General features: G+C 37.3%; 1 protein-coding gene across 1 annotated transcript; it reads right to left on the reverse strand.

The window, feature by feature from the left end:
- Nucleotides 1–9,537: 9,537 nt before the first annotated feature.
- On the reverse strand, nucleotides 9,538–16,042 carry MANSC4 (MANSC domain containing 4; the record flags this gene model as incomplete). Its single annotated transcript, XM_081997160.1, has 3 exons — nucleotides 9,538–10,223; nucleotides 11,222–11,356; nucleotides 15,814–16,042. 3 exons carry the CDS (start codon nucleotides 16,040–16,042, stop codon nucleotides 9,538–9,540), a joined length of 1,050 nt encoding a protein of 349 aa, XP_081853286.1.
- Between the last annotated feature and the right edge of the window lie 3,944 nt (nucleotides 16,043–19,986).

A 19,986-nucleotide genomic window follows, 5' to 3' on the forward strand; every position in this document is an offset into this window, starting at 1 on the left:
GACCAGACTTTGCAGGTATATGTGGTTATTGCGGAAGTAATAAACTACTATGTTAATATTTCTATATGATATGGATGTATAATTGTTCAGAACCTTAACCAGAAATATGAAACCTGATGGTGAGTTAATTTCAGTAGTAATAAGATTTTTCTTTACTGTTGGATTTTCTTGTAAGCATAATTTTCCTGTCCATGAATCTTGTTCTTTGAATAAACTATGTTTTGAGTCATATTTGTGACTTGAACATTCTATTCTGTGCTTTCTTAGCTTGGTTCAGTCCTCTGCTTAATCACATTCTGACTTCTCACACAACTTTGCCGTATAACTTATAGCAACAATGTCAAAACCAATGAAATTACTTAGGCTCCAAGTTCCATTAATTAAGAGTCTCAAAGTTAAGAGCTCTAAACTTTCTAAATGCTTTTCAAATGTCACTCAGATTTTTCTCTGGATGTACACCCTATCTGTAAAATAAAGATGATGTTGCCTAAGTAGTTTTAATTTTTGGAGAGGTGTTGAAGCACACTGAGCAATGTGAGGTTCTATCAGTGGTCATCATGAGGGCTAACAAATACACTAAGTAAAAATACCTATCTTTAAAATGATGGAATAAAATAAGGTAGAAAATGGGATGGTAGTGGGAAGGTGAACTAGCAGTTATTGACAGGATACCAAAGTTCATGGGAAAGGTAGAACGATGAGAGTTGCTGAAAGAGAGCTGGTGAGTAGTCAGGTGAGTATATAGCTTGAGTAGGAATGGACTGAGTCTTGCTACCCTGAGGCCTGCTGAGTTGTCCCTTGAATGTACTTGGGCTCTTCGAGGAAAAAAGCATTTGTAGCATCCAGCTCACTGCTGTGAAGCACAGAGAAAGAAGTTATATGGATGTTTATCCTATTTGGTAGTTTGTATTTGAAAGGAATTTATTTGAAACACTGGAATGACAGGCAACTTTTATTGTCTTCTCATGGTTGAGAAAAAAAAAACAACTTAAAAATATCAGCTTGAAAGGATACAACTAATTCTGTTGTTGCTTTTATTGTACGTTCCTGGCTCACGAAGATTTCAGCTTAGAGAGAAAGTTTTCATTTTCTGGAAGGGGCAGAGGGAATTTTTATTCATCAGACTTAAGGATTCTGCATACCTATAAAAGAACCTAGCATGTGGCCCTGCCAGCAACTCATTGAGAGGAAACAGCATCAGAATAAGGACATTGAAAACTGAAGAGGAATTGAGTTCTGCAGTGTTCTATGTGGCTCGACACTCACTGCTAGGCTTTCTCATTGTTTTGGAAGGATTCTTCTTGGGTAGAGATTATTTTAATATGGCAGGAGACTGAGTTTAATGCAGATTTTTAGTACCTATGAGAATTGCCAGAGCTGTAGCTAGGATTGAAAATGGTTGTCCTGTAATCTGAATTTTGCACTTACCAACTCAGTTATTTAGTGGTCCTTCTTTTTAGATTTGTATTAATGTGACGTTTTAGCAGAAGCTTAATATGGGGAAAGTTTTGGCTGTTATCAGGTTGTTCCTTTATTCAGGGATAATGGGGGTAATGTTTAAAATTCTCATTTGAAATAGTATATCTGTGTAATTCCTAATCTTTTTTGAACAGCCATGAAACCAAAATTACTGAGGAAGTAACTGCAGTTTGACTCAGAGAATGGTATGGATGGTGGAGTTTTGCCTGGCTTTATTCCAAAGGCGGTTTGGTTCTAGTATGTACACAAGAGAAGTTTGTTTCCTTAATTAGCTTTGTCAGTGCTTACATAAGGGCTGGCATACTAGCAAGCAACTAAGTTCTGTTTTGCAGTGGCATAAAGTTGTCCATAGGTACTTGGGACATGAGTACCTGATAAAATCCTCTTTGCAACAGTGGACAATTCGGTTTTCCAATTCAGTTTTCCTTTGCTCTTCATAGACTTCAAATGGACCTAAGCAGAACTCTGCGTGAAACTTTTAGTTAAAATAACAGTTTGACTTTACTCATAATAATAATAGCTGGTAGAAATAACAGCCCGGCAAAGGAAATTGATGTTTCATTTGATTACATTAGCATTTCAATAGCTTCAGAGTTAATTAATGGAAAACCTAAAATGCACGGGCTTCTAGAGATCCCTCTGAAGTGTTCAAGCCTAGCTTATATAGGTTCTATAAATGTTTCAAGAAATACAGGCGGGATAAAAGGTGGCTGTCTCCTGAGTGCCAGGACACTCAAATGTCTCTACCAGCAATAGACCATACCTGCTGGCCAAGAACAACGCTGGGACTAATGCACTGTGTTGCCTAACCACATCCAACACCTACCACCAGAAATTAATTGTCAAAGGTACCAATTTTCCAGTAGCGTCAGTGGCCCTATAGCTATAGAACACTCAGCCAGCTGGCCTTAGAAATCTGCAAGATTGACCTCTAACCTTCGTTTTCAATGTTGTTTTCACTCCTTCTTGCTAAGAAACACATGAGCAAAATTAAAAACCTTTATAATCCTGTAAGTGCCCAATCAAGCTGCTAGAATCAAAGACAATGTAAAATTCAGAGTTAGACTTGTGATTTTTACTAATGATTTGTATGTTACGGTACAGAACTTGTGTATTGCAGTGGGCTGGATCAGTGGTAGCCTGGGTTGTATTTTGAGCTCTTTGTCATATTGGATGTTTGTGTTTCTGTTTTTCTGCTTGTCCCTCCAAACTATTGGTGTTTGAGGGTGGCAGTATTTCGCTGTGATTATGTAGAGTACCTAAAGCACTGGTATCATAACTTCAGTGGGAGTCTTCCCAACCTTGATAATATAGCATATATTCTTATGAACTAAACTACACACTTCTGTTTTCCTATATGATACTCTTGCAGACCATCTCATTGGAAACCTGCACTGAAATTTAAAAACTGTGAAGAGTTAAGAGAGTCATAGATTTAAAGGTAAAGCAACTCTACAGCACAGTAATAGGTACATCCTTAGCAATGGTCACTTATTAATGTATCATGTACATTATAATGTAAATGGATGACTGCAAAGTGTGTATCCCTTTATACATTCCTGTGTGTATGTACATTCTGTTACATGGAAATGCCCATGTTACTTTTAAATAGAAATATAAATAGATAAAACTTAAATTAAGAAGCAGGCTAGGGCCCCCCCCAGTGCATAAATTTGGAAGGAGGAGCAAAAAAACACATAATATCTAGAGGCATTGGCTGTCTTCAATAGGTAATTCTTTTACTGGTATTTACTGGCCAAGAGGAACATGGAGCTAGTTCCTAACAGCCCTGACCTCAGGCAACCCTGTCCATCATAGATTGAAACTTGAGCAGGAAGGCTACTATATGTGCTTCTTTGTGGTCGCTGTTGTAACCTCTAAGTAGCAGATGTCTCATTTCAAATCCAAACACTTGCCCCCGCAAACTGGAAAAGTTAGTTCCTTACAGCAGGGAAAAATAAGCTGTCTCCGATGGAAAAAAACTCACATGAGTTTTAAGTTCTTGGCCATCTGGAATAGTTGTGATGCATAGTTTCGCTGGTGCTTTTGAGGAGACTAACCTTTCTTTTATCTCCCGTATAAACATTCCAAAGAAAGGTTGAGATCGAGCGCTTGGTCAGACTGGAAAAGAACTTGCTTTGTCAGTATTCTGGCTAATTTTTTGCATCTAGAAACTACTGTAATCACTGGCATAAGATGTCTTCAGTAAACAGAGTGCTAAGAGTTGTGAAGTGAAGCATTCAAAGTGTTGCTAAATAGTTTCTTGAGGTTGTTTGTCGATGTTCTATTGCACTTTTGCCTATTAAAGAAGTGCTGTCAGACAGTAAAGCATGATCTCTTGCTCAGATAGGACAAGAAGACCTGTACAGAGACATAATTGAGCCTTTGGCAAGGAGACTAGATGTTACAACTTCTTCTAATTTCACCAAGCCCTAAGACTCGAATGTGACTGGCTGTGTGTGAAAAGTTGGTAAACCCTTGCAGATAATCTTATTGTCTTCAGGGGGTTTCTTTTCCTGACTGGAGTTGACACTTTTTGCCCTGTTTTCACACGTAGTGTTGCTACAAACACTAGTAAGGGTTAAAGGGACAGTTGCCTGAAAAGGGATGTGCTGTCTGGACAAACCATGTTTCTACTCATTTCCTGTTTTCCCTCATATTTAAAATGTATGTATTTATTTCCTTGTGAATCTCCTAGTCAGTAATAAAATAGTCCTACTACTGTGCTTTATATAACACTTTTCCTGCCTATTTTTTCCTCTATAAGGCAATAAATCAAGAAGACTCCAGAACATGATCTTATATATTCTAGTCATTCCATCCTGCCCCAGAAGTATTTGTGTGGGGGACAGATACCGATTTTCATTTCTGTCTCATTTTCTTTTTCCAGTGAGTATTGAGGTCCTAGTTCTATTATATGATTCTACAGAACGTAGTATTGAGGGTAAGTATCAAAGGAGCATCAAGGTGCTATTAAGTGCAGTATACAGTCACTAATTTGGAGATGAAGATACCATGGACACCAGGGATGACTGACTTGCTGGAGATCACACAACTGATCAATGATCAGTTAGAAGTTACTTTTCTGAGAGGAAATGAAGGTGAAAAAACCACCTGCTTTAAAGCAAACAATTTATTACCTGTGACATATTTCCATTAAAACTAACGCCTTCTTGCAGAGATTTGTGTTTTTTGCATGTTGGAGTGTATCATGTCCAGTGAAAGGATTTATTTGCTAGTCTTTTCATTTGTAGGTATACAGCATCTCTGATGCAAGAATAGCAGTCCTCACTTTTTCACTGGTTTATTTTCCTTTTTAAAAAAAATCTATTCTACTAGCAGTATCCATCCCTTATGACTAGCTTTTTTTTTTTTCCTTTATGCAAGCTGCTATGATCATTTATAGCAAAGGAAGAGTTAAACAGCCTGGAAGAAGCCTGGCACTTTTGACTTTGCAGCACTCCAGACTATCAGCAAATGTTTTCTGGGGCATTTAGGTAGCAGCACAGCCTGAATAGGAAAGGTCAGGATAAGAATGGATTTTAAGGATTTGGGGAATGACAGTAGTGCAAGTCTTCTGTAATAAAGGTATTGCGATACGTTAGAACCTGTCTTGGTTTTCAATTAAATTGCATAATATTTATCTGAAAACAGCAATATGTTAATTGTACAGGAATAAGAGAGAGGGCATGTCCCATGTTCACTTCTGATCTTTCCTGTCTTGCGTGTTACCCATTGTCCTATGGGTACTGCAAGATACCAATACTGCAAGAACTATGTTGCCTTAGACATGCAATGATCTTGCTTATGTGGCTTCAAATTCAGCAATATATTATATATTACAGCTTTAAGCATCTTCCCCTATTTTATATGTATGATTAAATAATGAGTCGAATCAGAAATGCATTCTTCTCAGTACGATAAATAAATGGGTAAAGAGCACTGTGTTACAATACTGCTGCCTCAAACTGTTAAACAGTTCTACAAATCTTATTAGGTGAAGCAGGGAGAAAGAGGTGTTGTGCATTCTCTTTTCTTTAAAACGTGGAAAATGGAAAAAAAAAATTTATATTCAAATTTAAAAAAAATCCAAAGTACAAAATAACAAAATATAACACAAAATACGTATGCCTCTGTAACCAAAGGTAACTAATATTCAGCAATGGTTGGCAAATTTCTAGGATAAGAAAAATGAAACACGTTATCCATCTGAAACTATGGGGAAATTTTTAGGTAAGCAGAACGTCATTTTTCTACCTGAATTGGGCTAAGCTGCCTGCATGTCTGTCGTGTTCTAACCCAGCAGGTAGCTAAAACAACCACATGGACGTTCGCTCACCACGCCCCGCCCCCAGCAAGATGGGGAACAGCATCAGAAAAAAGGTATAACTTGTGAGCTGAGATAAAGATGGTTTAATAGGACCAAAAAAAAAAAAAAAAAAAAAAAAAAGACTATACAAAACAAGTGATGCACAGCACTATTGCTCACCACCCGCTGATCAATGCCCAGTTAGTTCCTGAGCTGCAGCTCCTCCCCAGCCAACTTCCCCAGCTTTATATGCTGAGCATGACATTGTATGGTAGGGAATATCCCTTTGGCCAGTTTGGGTCAGCTGTCCCAGCTGTGTCCCCTCCCAGCTCCCCATGCATTCCCAGCTGAAACCAGGACAATGTGAATTTGGTATCCTAAAAATTACATGCAATTATGTAGCAATAATAATTTTAATATGTTCCCTGATTTTCAGGATAAATTACATTTGGAATTCAGTGCTGCAAGGTCTTGAAAATAAAGTTTGTGCAGTTTGAAATGCCTTAATTTCTCAAGTAACATCTCCTTGGGAGCTGTTGAGACTATAATGTGAACACAACCAGAATCTTAATGGCTCCATTCAGCCTGAAGAAAGGCGTCACAGAGTGCAGATCTAGTTCTCTGTTTACAAAGTATTTTTCTGAGTCTAGGTTTAGGCTAAAAAGCCTGACTCTTATTCATATAAAAATGCAATGTTCTTCGAAGTGCAGTTTTTGCTGAGCCCTTCTTTGGCTGTGAACATACACTTGACCATTTTGATTGTTTTGACCATTTCAACCAAATAATTTTGTAAGACAGTTATGTATTACTCAATTACATTGGAAGTTTATTCATGTAGTAACAAATAGACAAGCTGAAAGGTACCTAGCTGGATTTTAGATCTGCTTTTGATAGATCTTTACATTTTAGATGTAAGTTGGTTTTAAAATGTGTTTTTCTTGGTTACATGATATTAAAAATTACAGAGAGAAAAAATTTAAAAAGCACTTCTATTGCAAATTGATGTGACAGTGCTGGCTGAAGTGTTTTGTCAGAGAATCCAATGACAAAATATACTTGTCATCAGTACTGAGTGAGGTGAAAAGTACCACAACTTGAATTGGAGCATGTGGTTAATCAGTTTGTTTATTTAATATATTTTATCGGGTTGTCATGATGTGTGAAGCATCTCAATGTTATCTGTGGTAGAGTTCAAAATATGAACTTCGCAAACTTTTCAGTTTCTTCTGATTAAGACTTTGTAAATGAAAATCAGTTATGCCTCCTTGTGTCTTTAACAGAAAGGTGCTTCACTGAGCCATGAACATTTCCTTCAGAATTTGGTTGGTAGAGCACTGTACAAAGAGAATCCTGAACCACACAGTCTGCAGCTCCTAGTTTGTAAATTCACTTTGTAAATGAAAATCAGTTATGCCTCCTTGTGTCTTTAACAGAAAGTGCTTCACTGAGCCATGAACATTTCCTTCAGAATTTGGTTGGTAGAGCACTGTACAAAGAGAATCCTGAACCACACAGTCTGCAGCTCCTAGTTTAAGAAAAGGTCATACTGATGGTCTCAGTGCACATCACCATTTCCAGTGTAAGTTGTGGAGAAGGTATATAAAGCTCATCACAGTTATCTCCAGGTTGAGAAACTGAGTTCCTCCTCTGACATATGTGTGCCTTTGTTTCCTAATGAAGTGAGTCAGACCTGAGACTTTTCCATTTTGGGATCAGATCCAGGAAGGTTCCCTTCAGATCATGCGCACATGAGAAACATGTTCTTCATTTACAATATCGCCACATTCAGCCTTTGATACAATATAGCATATCTTGGTTCCTTTCTCCTAATTCCTTTCCTTTTGGTGTTAAAAACCTGGAAAGCAATACATGTCAACTTTCTCTAACTCAGAAGAGCCCTTGGGGGCTCATCATTCTTAGCTGAAGTTTTTAGTGATAGTTAAACTGTAGTTTATGTGCTAGATTCAGCTACATGATGAATTAGAAAAGTGCAATTTGATGAGAAAAGTCAGCTTGTTCAAATTTAAAGTACATCATGCAGTGGGTACATCTCTTTACATACAAGCATAGAACTGCCCTTAAAAACAAATCATACCTAATTCTAATTTTTCTAGCTAAAATAGAAGGAATTTCTTTTGTGTTATTTCAACTGATTAAATAACCCCACTCCTTTAAACTGTTCTTATCCTGGGTCAGTCTCTTTTCTATTACATATAAATTAGCATACAAGGTCAATCAAATACTATAAATAAGGGGTTTTTAAAACATCAGTTTTCTAAGCCACGGTGCTCATTAGTGTGGGCTAAAGTACAGTTTGAGAGAGGTCTTTTCATCTAAAACCAACCTACTCAATTCTAATTAGGTATTCATGTGGCCGTACAACCTCATCACTGTAGTCTTTGAGCATTGCATGATTCTTACTAGTTTTAAAATAATTTTCTGCTGCATAGACGTGACAGTCAGTTTTATTGTTTCCTTTTATAACATTTACACTTCTCTGGGAAATAGAAACTTCTTAGAGCAAGTGAAGAAAGTGAGAAACTCTGAGACATCAACGAGTTTAAAAGAGGAAGAACAATCCTGGTTACTGTTGAAAATGTTTGCTTTGCTAAGCAAACTTCCTGAGTAAGGTAAGGCAAGGAAATACCTTGTTACCTTATTGGTCTAGTCGCTTGATTTATATTCAGGAGGAGCACTTTCATAAATAGAGTATACAGGATGAGGAAACAAAGGGTTATTGTAAAGCTAACTTCTAGAGCTTTCAAAACAGTTTGTCTATTCCTGTGCAACATACATTAAATGACTGTTCCTATTTTGAAAAGCTCATGATGTAAAGGATAAATATGAGTAGGCAAGAAAAAGCAAGTCAAGGTGGACAACACATTGATGTTAATTACAAGGCCTGCACGCCTTAACCACATTTGTGTTTTCCTTAGCCAGTAACAGAATGGATTTGTCAATGCATTGCAGAGCAAGTAACTTTACAAAAGCATTTGAAGTCTGAAGGTGCTGCTGGGAGGGCTTGAAAAACATTTGAAGTGATTGTTAATCGGAAGAGTGAAGTAAAAAGTGGGGTAAAAATAAAGCATGAAGATTGAATGATCAGGTTTTTGGGTATGAGTTAATGGCATTCAGTAGTTTTGGGGACTTGGGTTTTTTTGGTGTTTGATGCAGTAAAGAGTGCTGGCTAAATTGTTTTGTCTCAATATTAGGGAATAAATGGGGAAAAAAGGTAAATCTAGAACTTGGATAAAAATGGACAGTTTTTATAGAAACAGCGAGATCTGAGGCAATTAAAGGATGATTAGAGTTAAATGATTTTATGATACTATAAAACCAGTCAGTTTTACTGATTACACTTAATATTTAATTTTCTCAGGTTTGTTCAAAGTCAGGGGAAAGGATACATGCAGCTGCAGTGAATCTGCTCTCAGTGAATCTGCTCTCTTAAGTTAGGGAATGTGTATACTGTTTGTTAGGCATTAGTCTGGGTCAGATCATGAACCAAAACGTGCTCCAGAATCTTTGAGCATGCAGTGGGAGCTATAAGTGTGTACTTCTTACCTAAAGAGTCGGGAGAATTGTGTTTCATCTGTTGCAAATTAAAATAGAACTGAAAGATTCTGAAACCATCAGTGAAAAAAATTATCTTTAGTTCTGTAAAAGAAATAAGCTGGTATATATGATTCCTTTTTAAAAAGCTGTCTGTCATGTCACCATGTCACCATAAAAAGGATGGTGACAGTATTCTATAAATTACCTTTGACAGTAGTGTATTTTATGAATTGTCTCGACATTGTTCTTCTCCTTGTGGGCTTATACTGACCTCTCCTGTTTCTGCAACACCCTGCTGTGAAAGTAACAGTACAACAGCAAAGAAAGATGAGAGAAGAGCAAAGAACAACAGGAATCAACCAGACACCCAAAGCTGCAGCTTCCCAAGCAGGTTCCTTATTATCCGAAGTGTAATTCCTACCGCTGTAGCCTTTGGTTTCATTTAAGTGTTGCTTACTGCTGTTCAGACGAGGAGGAGTGGGCACATGGGATAATACATTGGCTGATTTGGATATCAAAGTTGAGTGTACAGTCTTTTTGCCTGAGCTGGTGATTGACCTCGTGCTTACTGAAGTTGTGGTTGTCCACTTAGCAAAATGACCATCCAGTGGAAAGGTTTCTGACCTGGAATAAGTAGTAACTTCAGTTTTTTGGACCATGAGGCTTGTGCTGGAAGCATAAGTGTTTGCTGTTAAGCCATGGCTAGTGCTAGAAGATGGAGCTTGGAGCAGAAGAGAACTTGACGTGGCATTACAATGCTGGCATCTTTCCCACTCGGTGGTCTTTGTGCTGTTTTGCCTTTCGTATTTACTTGGTGAGGAGTTAGTATTTTGCTCTTTGGATGTCAGCTTTTCAAAAATAAGAAGATCTGGATCAATCCCTGTTAAATTATAAACAATGTTAGTTTATGTGATAAAAGCTTATCTGCACACCCACAAAAGGAGCGCAATGGAGAAAATGGCAGGTCGGGGAGCCCAAATAATACCCATCAACACCTTCTGGACTGGGGGTGTCACTGCCTAGGGGTATGGGACACCTTATGAGATGCAAGGGAAGTGCATTTTGGGATTCCACAGGACTCACTATAGGATGCTTAGAGAAGGAGCCAAAGGTGAGGAAAGGGAGAGATCAAGGCTACTGGGGTGTAGGGGAGTCCTGGCAAACTCTGCGTGTGTGTGACAGTCTGCAGCAGCAACTGGAGGGGGGCTGCGCCCACGGGGGCTCGTACGTCTGGGAGACAGCAACTGGGAAGACTGCGGTCCAGGGGCAGCTACTGGGCAGACTGAGCATCTGAGCCCAGCTGCTGGGAGGATTCGCATTGTATGTATGTATATGTATATTTTCACTAGCAGATCTCCATCCTGTGTCACCAGAGGAAGCAGGATGAGGCTCCTGGCGCTGCCTGTGTTTGTCTGTCTGCTTTTTGCATTTGTCTGTGTTACCTGTGTGCCTGACGGTGTATGTATGTACACTTGCAGTATGTATGTGTGCTCTTTGAGCATGTGCCTAATGAGAATACATTTTCAGCCTTGCTACTGGTTGGATCTGCAGACATGGAGCAGTGGGCAGTCTTGCCACTCAGTCGCTCGGAACTGGTATGGTATTTTCCCCAAGCACAGTATTGATTAGGTACTCAGAGCATGAATCTTGAAAGCAGGGTATATCTTCAAGGTCCTTGCTCAAATACTAAACGGAAAAAAAGGGGGAATTATTCTTAGAAGTAGCTACACTGATGATAAAGGAAAAAAGTCTTATGCTTTTTTAGCATTGCATGTTACTTCAGAAGATCTTTTAGCACAGCAGCTGACCTAGCTGTGACCTTAACATTTCCTATAGGTAGTATGTTTTCAAGCCTTTATAAACCAAATGCTTAGTTACCTGTTGTGATGTTGTACAAAATGACATCAATGCTGGCCTTTAGTATGCAACTTTCCAATGCTGGGCAAGACATGTGCAGGCAATTAATATTTTCATGAATAGCTCCATGGTAGAACACTGCCAGATTGCAGGAAACTGTAATACAAAAAGAATAAAATTGAGCTTATCAAGATAACAAGCATTGTATTTGCATGTTATTACATTATTTAACATCAGAAGATTATTAACAATGGGCAGCTCCATAGTATGTTAAATCTGTGATTCTCTCATTATCGCACCTAGTCATTAAAGTAGAACTACGTATAACTATATTCTTATTTTAAGAAGCAGGAATAGAATAGCCATCTGAATTCTAAACATGCCTCTGATAAAATAAAACCATATGCTTTAGCTTGTAATCCTCCTACCAGTTGCCTTCCTTCACGTCTCAGCTGCAGTGCGTGGACCATTTCTAAGAGTATAGTTATTAAGGAAGACAACTTTGAGATGTTTGCTCTTATGTAATATAGCTGTCTACTATAGACTGTGGACTGCAACCATGCATTTCACCCAGACTATTAAAAAAACATCCTGTGTGTAAGTAAGTGACATCCTGCCATGCTGCCAGTTCCCAGTCGTTTTCCTTGTTTGCCTTTGGGCTATTGTATTTGTATTGTCTGTGAATAGAGTAGTTTAGACAATTTGTAATTTATGTTTGGAGGTTCAGTTCTGTCTTGTCGCATCAGAAATCAGGGCACAAGTAATAATGAAAAAATGCTTGAACAACTTGTCACTGAAATCCAATTTTCAAAAGTATATAGAAGCCCAAATCCTAGTGGTTTAAGATTTAGATTGAAAATATATGCTGCATTACTTATGGTTAGAGTCACACTATATAAAAAGCAGGAAAGATTCTTCTTTCAGAGTCTTGCAGAACATCAAAATCCCAGGTCAAAATATCAAGTCAAAAGTTAACTTTATTTTATATCAATGTGCTTGGAGCAGGGTCAATGTTAGTTTTTATTTCAGTCATACAAAGTTTTGGAGGCTTTATTTATTTTCTTTTACCTGCCTTGAATGTAACCTCCATACTCCAGCTAATACAGCTACCTGCAATTAAAAAAGGTATTGGCAGGGCGGGGGACACATTCAATAGGAGAAAAAACTAAATTATTCAAACAGCTAAGGAGAGCTTTTCTGATACTGATTCTGACTCTCAAGCTTTGCACTTCAGAAAATTGCAGTATACCTTCTGACTCTAAATTGGACAGTTTGTGTAAGAAATCAGCTTTTAAGATAAGATCTGTATGTGTTAATGTAACTGTCTAGAACGTCAATTAATAGGGTTGAAGAGTTGCTTCAGGCAAATAATGACTAAAATACTTCTGTGATTTTTTTTTTAATATTGGAAAAACATTTTAGTTACGGTAACACCCTTACAAAAAAGCTTTGTTTTACATAAATTGTTAGGAAACTACTGAGCTTTATAAATGTATTCTATTTATGTAGGTATTTATTCCAAACATTTTCCTCATATTTGCAGGTAATGAAAATAATTTGTAATACTTCTGCAGTAAACAACAGAAAAAAATCATGCAACTCTTCCTATTTTATGTGTAGTTAAAAAAAAATAAAATCCCTAACCTATTTATAAATGAGAAAAGGAAGAAAATACACTAAACCCATGCTTACTCTCTTTTCCATATTGTATTTTTTAAGTCAATAATCTTAGTACTGCATCATACAGTAAATGTACACCTTGAAAATAGTTTTTTCCATCATAGTTAACTTATCTGCCCTAAGAGAAAAATGTTATTTTCAAAAAATGTATACGATTAACTAAATAAAAATTTTCAATGAAAATGCACTCTGAACAATATAAATTCAGCATCTCTATGGAAGAAAAATCATGGCAGAAGTGCTTTTACAGAATTGTCTTGTGTTTTTTAGCTACTTACATATAAAGATCAAGGTTGTCTGCGTAGCTGAAATGAAAATACTAATATTTACAAGTAAAGCTGAGATCCTGAACTGTAATGATAGCAAGGTAAAGCTAAATCAAAGATGATAATCACCAATTTTTATTTTACTGATATAATTGTCACGTCCTAGATCTACCTGTAGTTAGGCTTTATGAGTTTCCAATTATTTGTCACAGGAACTTGAGCTTAGAGTAGATGTTTATGAAAGTAAGACTGGTACAAAGACGCTTATGATTATCAAAGCGATACAAGAATATAATTTATGGGAGACAGAATTATAATCAATTATACAAAGCTCTGGCTTTATTATATAGCAATTGGTTTACGTTTTTCTTTAAAAGATTAGAAACATTTTGTAGTGATAGAGGAACATATTTAACCAGTACATCACTATTCTGATACATTTCCTGAGGACTACAGGCATTTCTACAGGTGATACATAAAAAACATTGGTTTCTACAGAAAAAAGAATTTAAAATCCAGTAACTATTTAAAAAAAATAATTCTGAATATAGAAATAGTTCTTGGCATCAGTAAACATTTTGCACCATTGTAGCATAAGTTAACAGTTTAAAAGACAAAGCCCTTCAAATATTTCCATGAAATATCTATGTAGTACTTTCTTTTCAAGGATTCTTAAACACTCTGCAAACACTAACAATGTGGTATTACTGAAGTCAGTGTTTGAAAAATCACAATTTTCAGATGTTTGTTCACATTGATGATTTTTTCTTCCAACAGAAAACTATTCTTCACTTGCATCCCATGCAGCAGTATGTACCGTTGCCTTCAGACATAGGTATACAATGTTCTGAATTTTGTCAAAGAATTGATGTTTTGTGCTAATGGTTTATGTTTGTTATTCAGTGTGATACATGAATACTCTGCAAGTTTCTGATATAGAGACTATCTTATTTAAGAATATATGACACCCAAAAATACATGTATTTGTTCGAAGGGAGGAGTGAAATCCTTGAAACCTTTCCGGTCTTCCAAGTTTGTGCAGAGTTCTGTTGTCATTAGAAACTCTGTTTTTTAGCAAAATATAATGATAAGTGTTTTTCATTTTAATGATTACTTTGCAAGCTTTATGAAGATATCATTAAAGAGTAGAAAAAAGTACCTCACCTGAAGAACTTGGCTTCTGTGGACATATTCTTTTTGGGATCTGTGATGGAATTTATTGCATAAAATCATGTAAGAAAAATAAGTCACAAACCTTTTTTTTTTTGTAAGGAAGGATAGTTCTTTAGTGAGGAAAAATACTTTAAAAGCATGCTATATGATATTTTGCATTGGTCTGAGGAGATAAAACCAACATATTTTATTGTGTGTTTTAAAATTATTTCAAAATTTATTTTTATCCTGTAAGATTAGCTTTTGTTAACTGTGCTATTACTGAGAATCCAGCAAAGATTCCCATGGGCGGATTTAAAGCGTATCTTCGAAATGCCATCTACTGCCTCCATTTTAGTTAAAATTGTAACAAATTAGTGCTTGACTATGAAACATTATAAAAATGAGATTCTGAGTTACCATTACTTATCTCTCTAAGGTATCCAATCCCATGTTCTGTGAGAAAAAGTTTGTTGTCCAAATAGGAAAAACATTGCTGAAAGCTATGTAATTGTTCTTTCCTCACAATATTTAAAAGAGAAGCTGAGTCTTCCCAGGAATGCTGCCGGCAGTTACACTAGTTACGTCACTGTCAGGTTGTCAAGGTCATATTTTTACTCATAATTCAAAATTTCATCAAAACTTATATTGACTGTTTTTAGTAACTGATACCTCACTTTCATCCTCCATACCCAAAAACCTTTCAAGTCTTGTGAGTTTTGCAGTGAAATTTAGGCACCAGCAACACATGCTTCACATACACTCCTAAGATGCACTCCTAGAGTGTACCAATGCGGTGTGATACAGAGAAGTATAGTCTTGGGCTTAAGACAAGCAACGATTTGTCTTATTTTTATTCTGAGTCTGAGTTCACAAGGCTAGGGAAAAGGGGTTGCCAGCTGAATAACTGCTACTATTTATTGCTATAATATTATTGTTCGTATTAACGTTATACCTGGGTTGCACCAGAAACATGGTGTAAACATAGAACAAGAAAGTGCTCTCTCCAAGAAAATGAATATTCTTGTATTTCAGAGAAGGACAAATGGTGTGTTCAGTCCCATTTCCCCCTCACCATGTCCTAGTCTAGAACTGTGCTACACGAAGAAGAGTCCTGTTGAAATCAGTTTCACTGATTTTTCTCTGCAGGAATAGATGATGACAGATGCTGAAGAGTTAGTTTCCATCTTAGCATTGCCCACAAGCTTTGTAAGAGAGACCTAAAATTTCAAAGCAAGCCCTAAACTTTTCATGTGTTTTTAGTGTGGTCCTCTAAAAAATTTAGAGTACCAAGTTCCTTTCTGTGGGACTGAAGATGGGGAAACAGTTGCAATGTGCCTTTGCTTTCCTGCCTCAAAAAATACGTATGTCCCAATTTTTTGCATTATTTCTTCTTCAAATAAAGGAATATTTGTATAAAAATTACCCACAATGTTTTTCCTTATGTCAGGTTGCAAATTTTAATGCAAATTTTCATATTTTAAATATGGCACAATCTCGATGATAAACACTTACCATTCCTCAGAAGGCAGCAAGTTCTGCTGCACTGTTGAGGTGAGACTTCTGCATAAATCTTCAGCACCTGGGCTCCCCTCTTCTGTGATTCCTGCAGATCAATCAGAAGACCTGGGAAGCGTCGGATCCAGCAGTTTTTGTAAAAGGTAGTGGGTGAGCAGAGAGAGTCTGACTCCACAGCCAAACTCAGGACCAACAGCACTTCTGATATTGCCACCAGCAGAACCATCTCTTCAATGTAATGGGCTTAGTCAGCGCGATTTCTCCTCCACGGATGCACTAAAGTTTGGACCAGCATTTTAAGAGACGATCTCTTGAGTGGTGAGGATGCTGCCAATTCTGCCAGGGACAAGAGCCAGGGGATGTTTTTTGCAACCAATTCCCATGATGCTGTTTGGGCAGCTGCTGGAAGGAAGCACCCATTTTATGAACTACATACGATTATAATAGTTACCGTTTTTCTCTAACTTAATTGTTTGGAGACAGTTTTTGAGAGGCAACAGGCACAGATTGCTTTTAGTCATTCAGAGAACTTGTTTCTGTGGTCCCAAGTTTGTGTCTCTTGTCCTTCCAGGACCAAACTAGGCAGAGATTTTTGACGTGGTGAATAATGGTAAGCTCAGCATATTTTCCTCACTTCAACTCTAAAAGTATGTGGTACAGTCACTTGAGGCCCGGTGAGTCTGCCATTTTGTTCAGGCACACTATTACACTCAACACAGAAAAAACAGCTCAGCTTCGTTTCTTACAGCTTTTTGAATTATCTGGTGGCTGCAAATATAGTACCCTTCTTTACTAACAAACTGAACTGTCTAGTTCTGTCTGCCAGCCAGAGGTGGAAATTCATTCCTCTTCTCTACTCTGTTTTAGTTGCAGGAATAATGCGATTTTATTTGCGAAGATCTAGGGATAAATGAATATGTCTGAGGAAGGCTGTAACCTACATTCATCCCCAGACCAGGTTGATCTGAGGTAATCAAATTCATCCCCAGGTAATCGAAGTCCTGCCCCTAATAAGTTTAAGAATATTGTGCAGTCTGTATGGGTTTTTCTGCTGTGTTTAAGCTTGGAAAAGGCCTGTGAGAGTGAAAGAAGGAAAATATAGTTGGCATATAGGGAGGCAATTTTTCAAGTACCTAGTCTGAAACCTGAAACTCCCCAAGTGTTTTGTTTCTTAAAAGGACCCAATCTGATCCCTGATTCCCACTTCTGTATGCCTTTCTACATTGAAAGGCTTTAAAATATTACAATACATGAGTTCATTTAAACTCAATGGACTAATTAGTGAGGCTGAGAGAATCAGGTAGAAATACGGTTGTCTGCAATAAAAATTGTATGTTGAATATATAAAAATATTTTAGACTGCATTTTTTCCCATCAAGGTTAGAATCAAGGAGTTTCCCCAGTCCTACATGAAGTATAGATCAGTGACACGGGGGGAGGGGAAAGCCTCAAACTCATTTTAATTCTCTAGTCATTATAGCTGGTGTTTGTTTTGCAAAACAAGGCCCCCAGTTTGGAAATGAGCCAACGTGTATACAGATACAGAGCTCCTTAGAAAGTAATAGAGCTCAGAGCAGGTTAACTCCTGTTGATCCAATAGCAGGACCAAGGCATTTATTTATTCAGTGGAACTACTGCCTATAATGAGGAGATTTCCAAATAAATGTCTGGTTTTATGCAGATTGCATGTCTGTTGTGGGAATATGTGAATTAAATAGTAAGAAAGAGCCTAAGTGGGTAATTCTTTAAGCCTCTGTCCTGAAGACCAGCTCTTGGTGCTCGAGTTGTTTTATTTAGTTTTGGTAGTTTGATGTGCTTTGTTTTTATTTTCATCTCCTTGTGAAAGTCACTACTTAAAACCTTAAATATGTTTCCACACACCTGTTAGTATGCATTCAGTGGACGGCACAGGGATATTTTTAGGCATTTATCTACCATTGCCACAAGCACTATTGACAGTGTATTTTTCTAAAACTTTTGTTTAAGTTTTCCAAATATTCCAGGGCATCAATTGATATGGGATACACTTAGAATTTTGAAAGAGATGCCTGTATTTTGGCATTACCTCCAGCATTTAGTATCAATTTTGGATCTATTCTGTTCTGTAAGACTTGCATGCAAAACTGTTGATTCCTGATTGCTTTCCTCACTCTTACTCTTCCCATATCTCCAAGAAGAGAAATCTAGAAGATTCTGAATAACTTGGGGAAGCATGGAACAAGAAGATTAAACTGATACAAAACAAGTATTTAAATTGGATAAAACTGAATATGTCTTTAGTCCATTGAAATAAATAGGATTATGTGCATGAACAAAAAATCAGATGTAATAGGCAGCTTTAATACCATTTGTAGTTACATAAAGATTACACTGTCTCAGCTCCTCTGTTTTCATACGTTTGATGCCTTGCAAAGTGTATGTGTAAGTAACAAATATGTTTATTTCTTTCCAGGAAAAAAAGATTTTTTTTAAGATTAAAAAAAAAAAATTTAAAGATTTTTTTTTTTTTAATAAAGGACTAGCCCTGTGACTTACTTAGATGGACCTGAAATACCATACAATTTTTTCAGTTTCAGTGGGGCTCTGTCCAGACATTAAGATAAAGTGCAAGACTGGATGTGAACATACCTGAGTGTCTAAGCATCTTTCAGACCGTTCAGTAAGTCTTTCTCTGTTTTGAAAAAAGTAACGAATTCTTAAGTACCTGTTACCTCCACTGAAGCGGTCACCACACACAGTAAGTGTGAGTACTCACTGTGCATAATGTCTAATTGTGTATTTGCAAAATTGGGCTTGGGTAACCGGTCACTTTTTGTGCAGTTCTATATGTTTTCAATGTATATTTTAAATCTCTTTTTTGTTTGCCACTATTTGTCAATAGACATGTTGCTAGTCTTTTTCAGCACCTTCATGTTTTTATTCTGTTCTTCTGCTGTGTGCTTCAACCAAGCAGCCTTTTTTCCTTTTTATTACTTGTCATTCTTTCTCCCTTTCTCTGTTTATGAATAAAATATAAGAGCAGGAATAGCTGCAGGGAAACTTTATTTGATGAAATATAAAGAGACTGAAATAAATAAAGAAACAGCTGCTTTAGGCAATTTCCTTTAAAAACTGAAAGGTTCTCTCTCTTACACTTCAGAGTCTTCTGCCAACTTCCCCATAATTTCACTTTGACTTTTCTATGGGAAATGCATATGTATAATTTAATACTGAAGTTTTAAATCACAAACGTTTTGCAAGAAGGAAATACCCGAGTCTTACCTGCAAACCAGTGACCGACTGTTCCATCTGCTCTGCTAGGAGGGATCAAGAGACTTTTACTGTTAGTAAGGAGTCTCTGGCCAGTATCAGACCAGGACTTCATGTTATTTAGTAATTCTTTTTGTCGGTCTTCTCAAATTTCTTCCTGGAAAACAAAAAGGCAGTTGCCTGTTTTCCGTGAGAACCTGGGTGTCTTTGCAGACCTTTCAGTAAAAGAGATATAAACATACCTGCCACAAAAGGAGAGAATTATCTCTTTAGTTATTCTTGTTAGAAACAGTACCTGAAGTTTTCCACCTGGGCTGGCAGTGATAATGGCACAATCCAGGAGCTTCCTAGCACAAAGGATTCGTCATCAGGCATTAACTCTTTTTTTGCCAAATATAAGCAAAAGCAGACACCTTTTTCATATAAGTAACAGACATATATTGATATTTGGAACTATATTTAGCTTGTATGGAATATATGGTTCTAGTACTCAGAATACATAAAGACAAGAAAGTTCTATATCGTACAGGAAAGCATTCCCGAAAAGAACTAAAAATGCCAAGACTTTGGTTCTGTAGTCAGATCAGCCTTTCTCAAACTCCACTGCACATCATTGGCTTTGCTCATGGGTCGTCTGTTGTCCACGCTCTTACAGTCCCGTGCTTCACTGCTGGTTGTCTGGCGGTCCCTTGTCAGCCCTGAGTGGGCAGGACAGTCAATGTCCTGGGTCAAGGTGAAGTTTAGGTATTATTTATGCTGTTTGAACAGCTGTGGGAGACGGCGGTGTTCGTTGCTATCTCCCAGCCAAGGCTAGCGCCTGCCTTTGATTGACAGCTGCTTCTTTCTTCTGCTCTGTCAGTGGTGGTGAAGCCAGCATGATCAGAGAGGGACACACCCCTCACGTAAATGCAGACTAGGCAA

Source organism: Phaethon aethereus (assembly GCF_964289735.1).
Source record: "Phaethon aethereus genome assembly, chromosome: 1".
NCBI lineage: Eukaryota > Metazoa > Chordata > Aves > Phaethontiformes > Phaethontidae > Phaethon > Phaethon aethereus.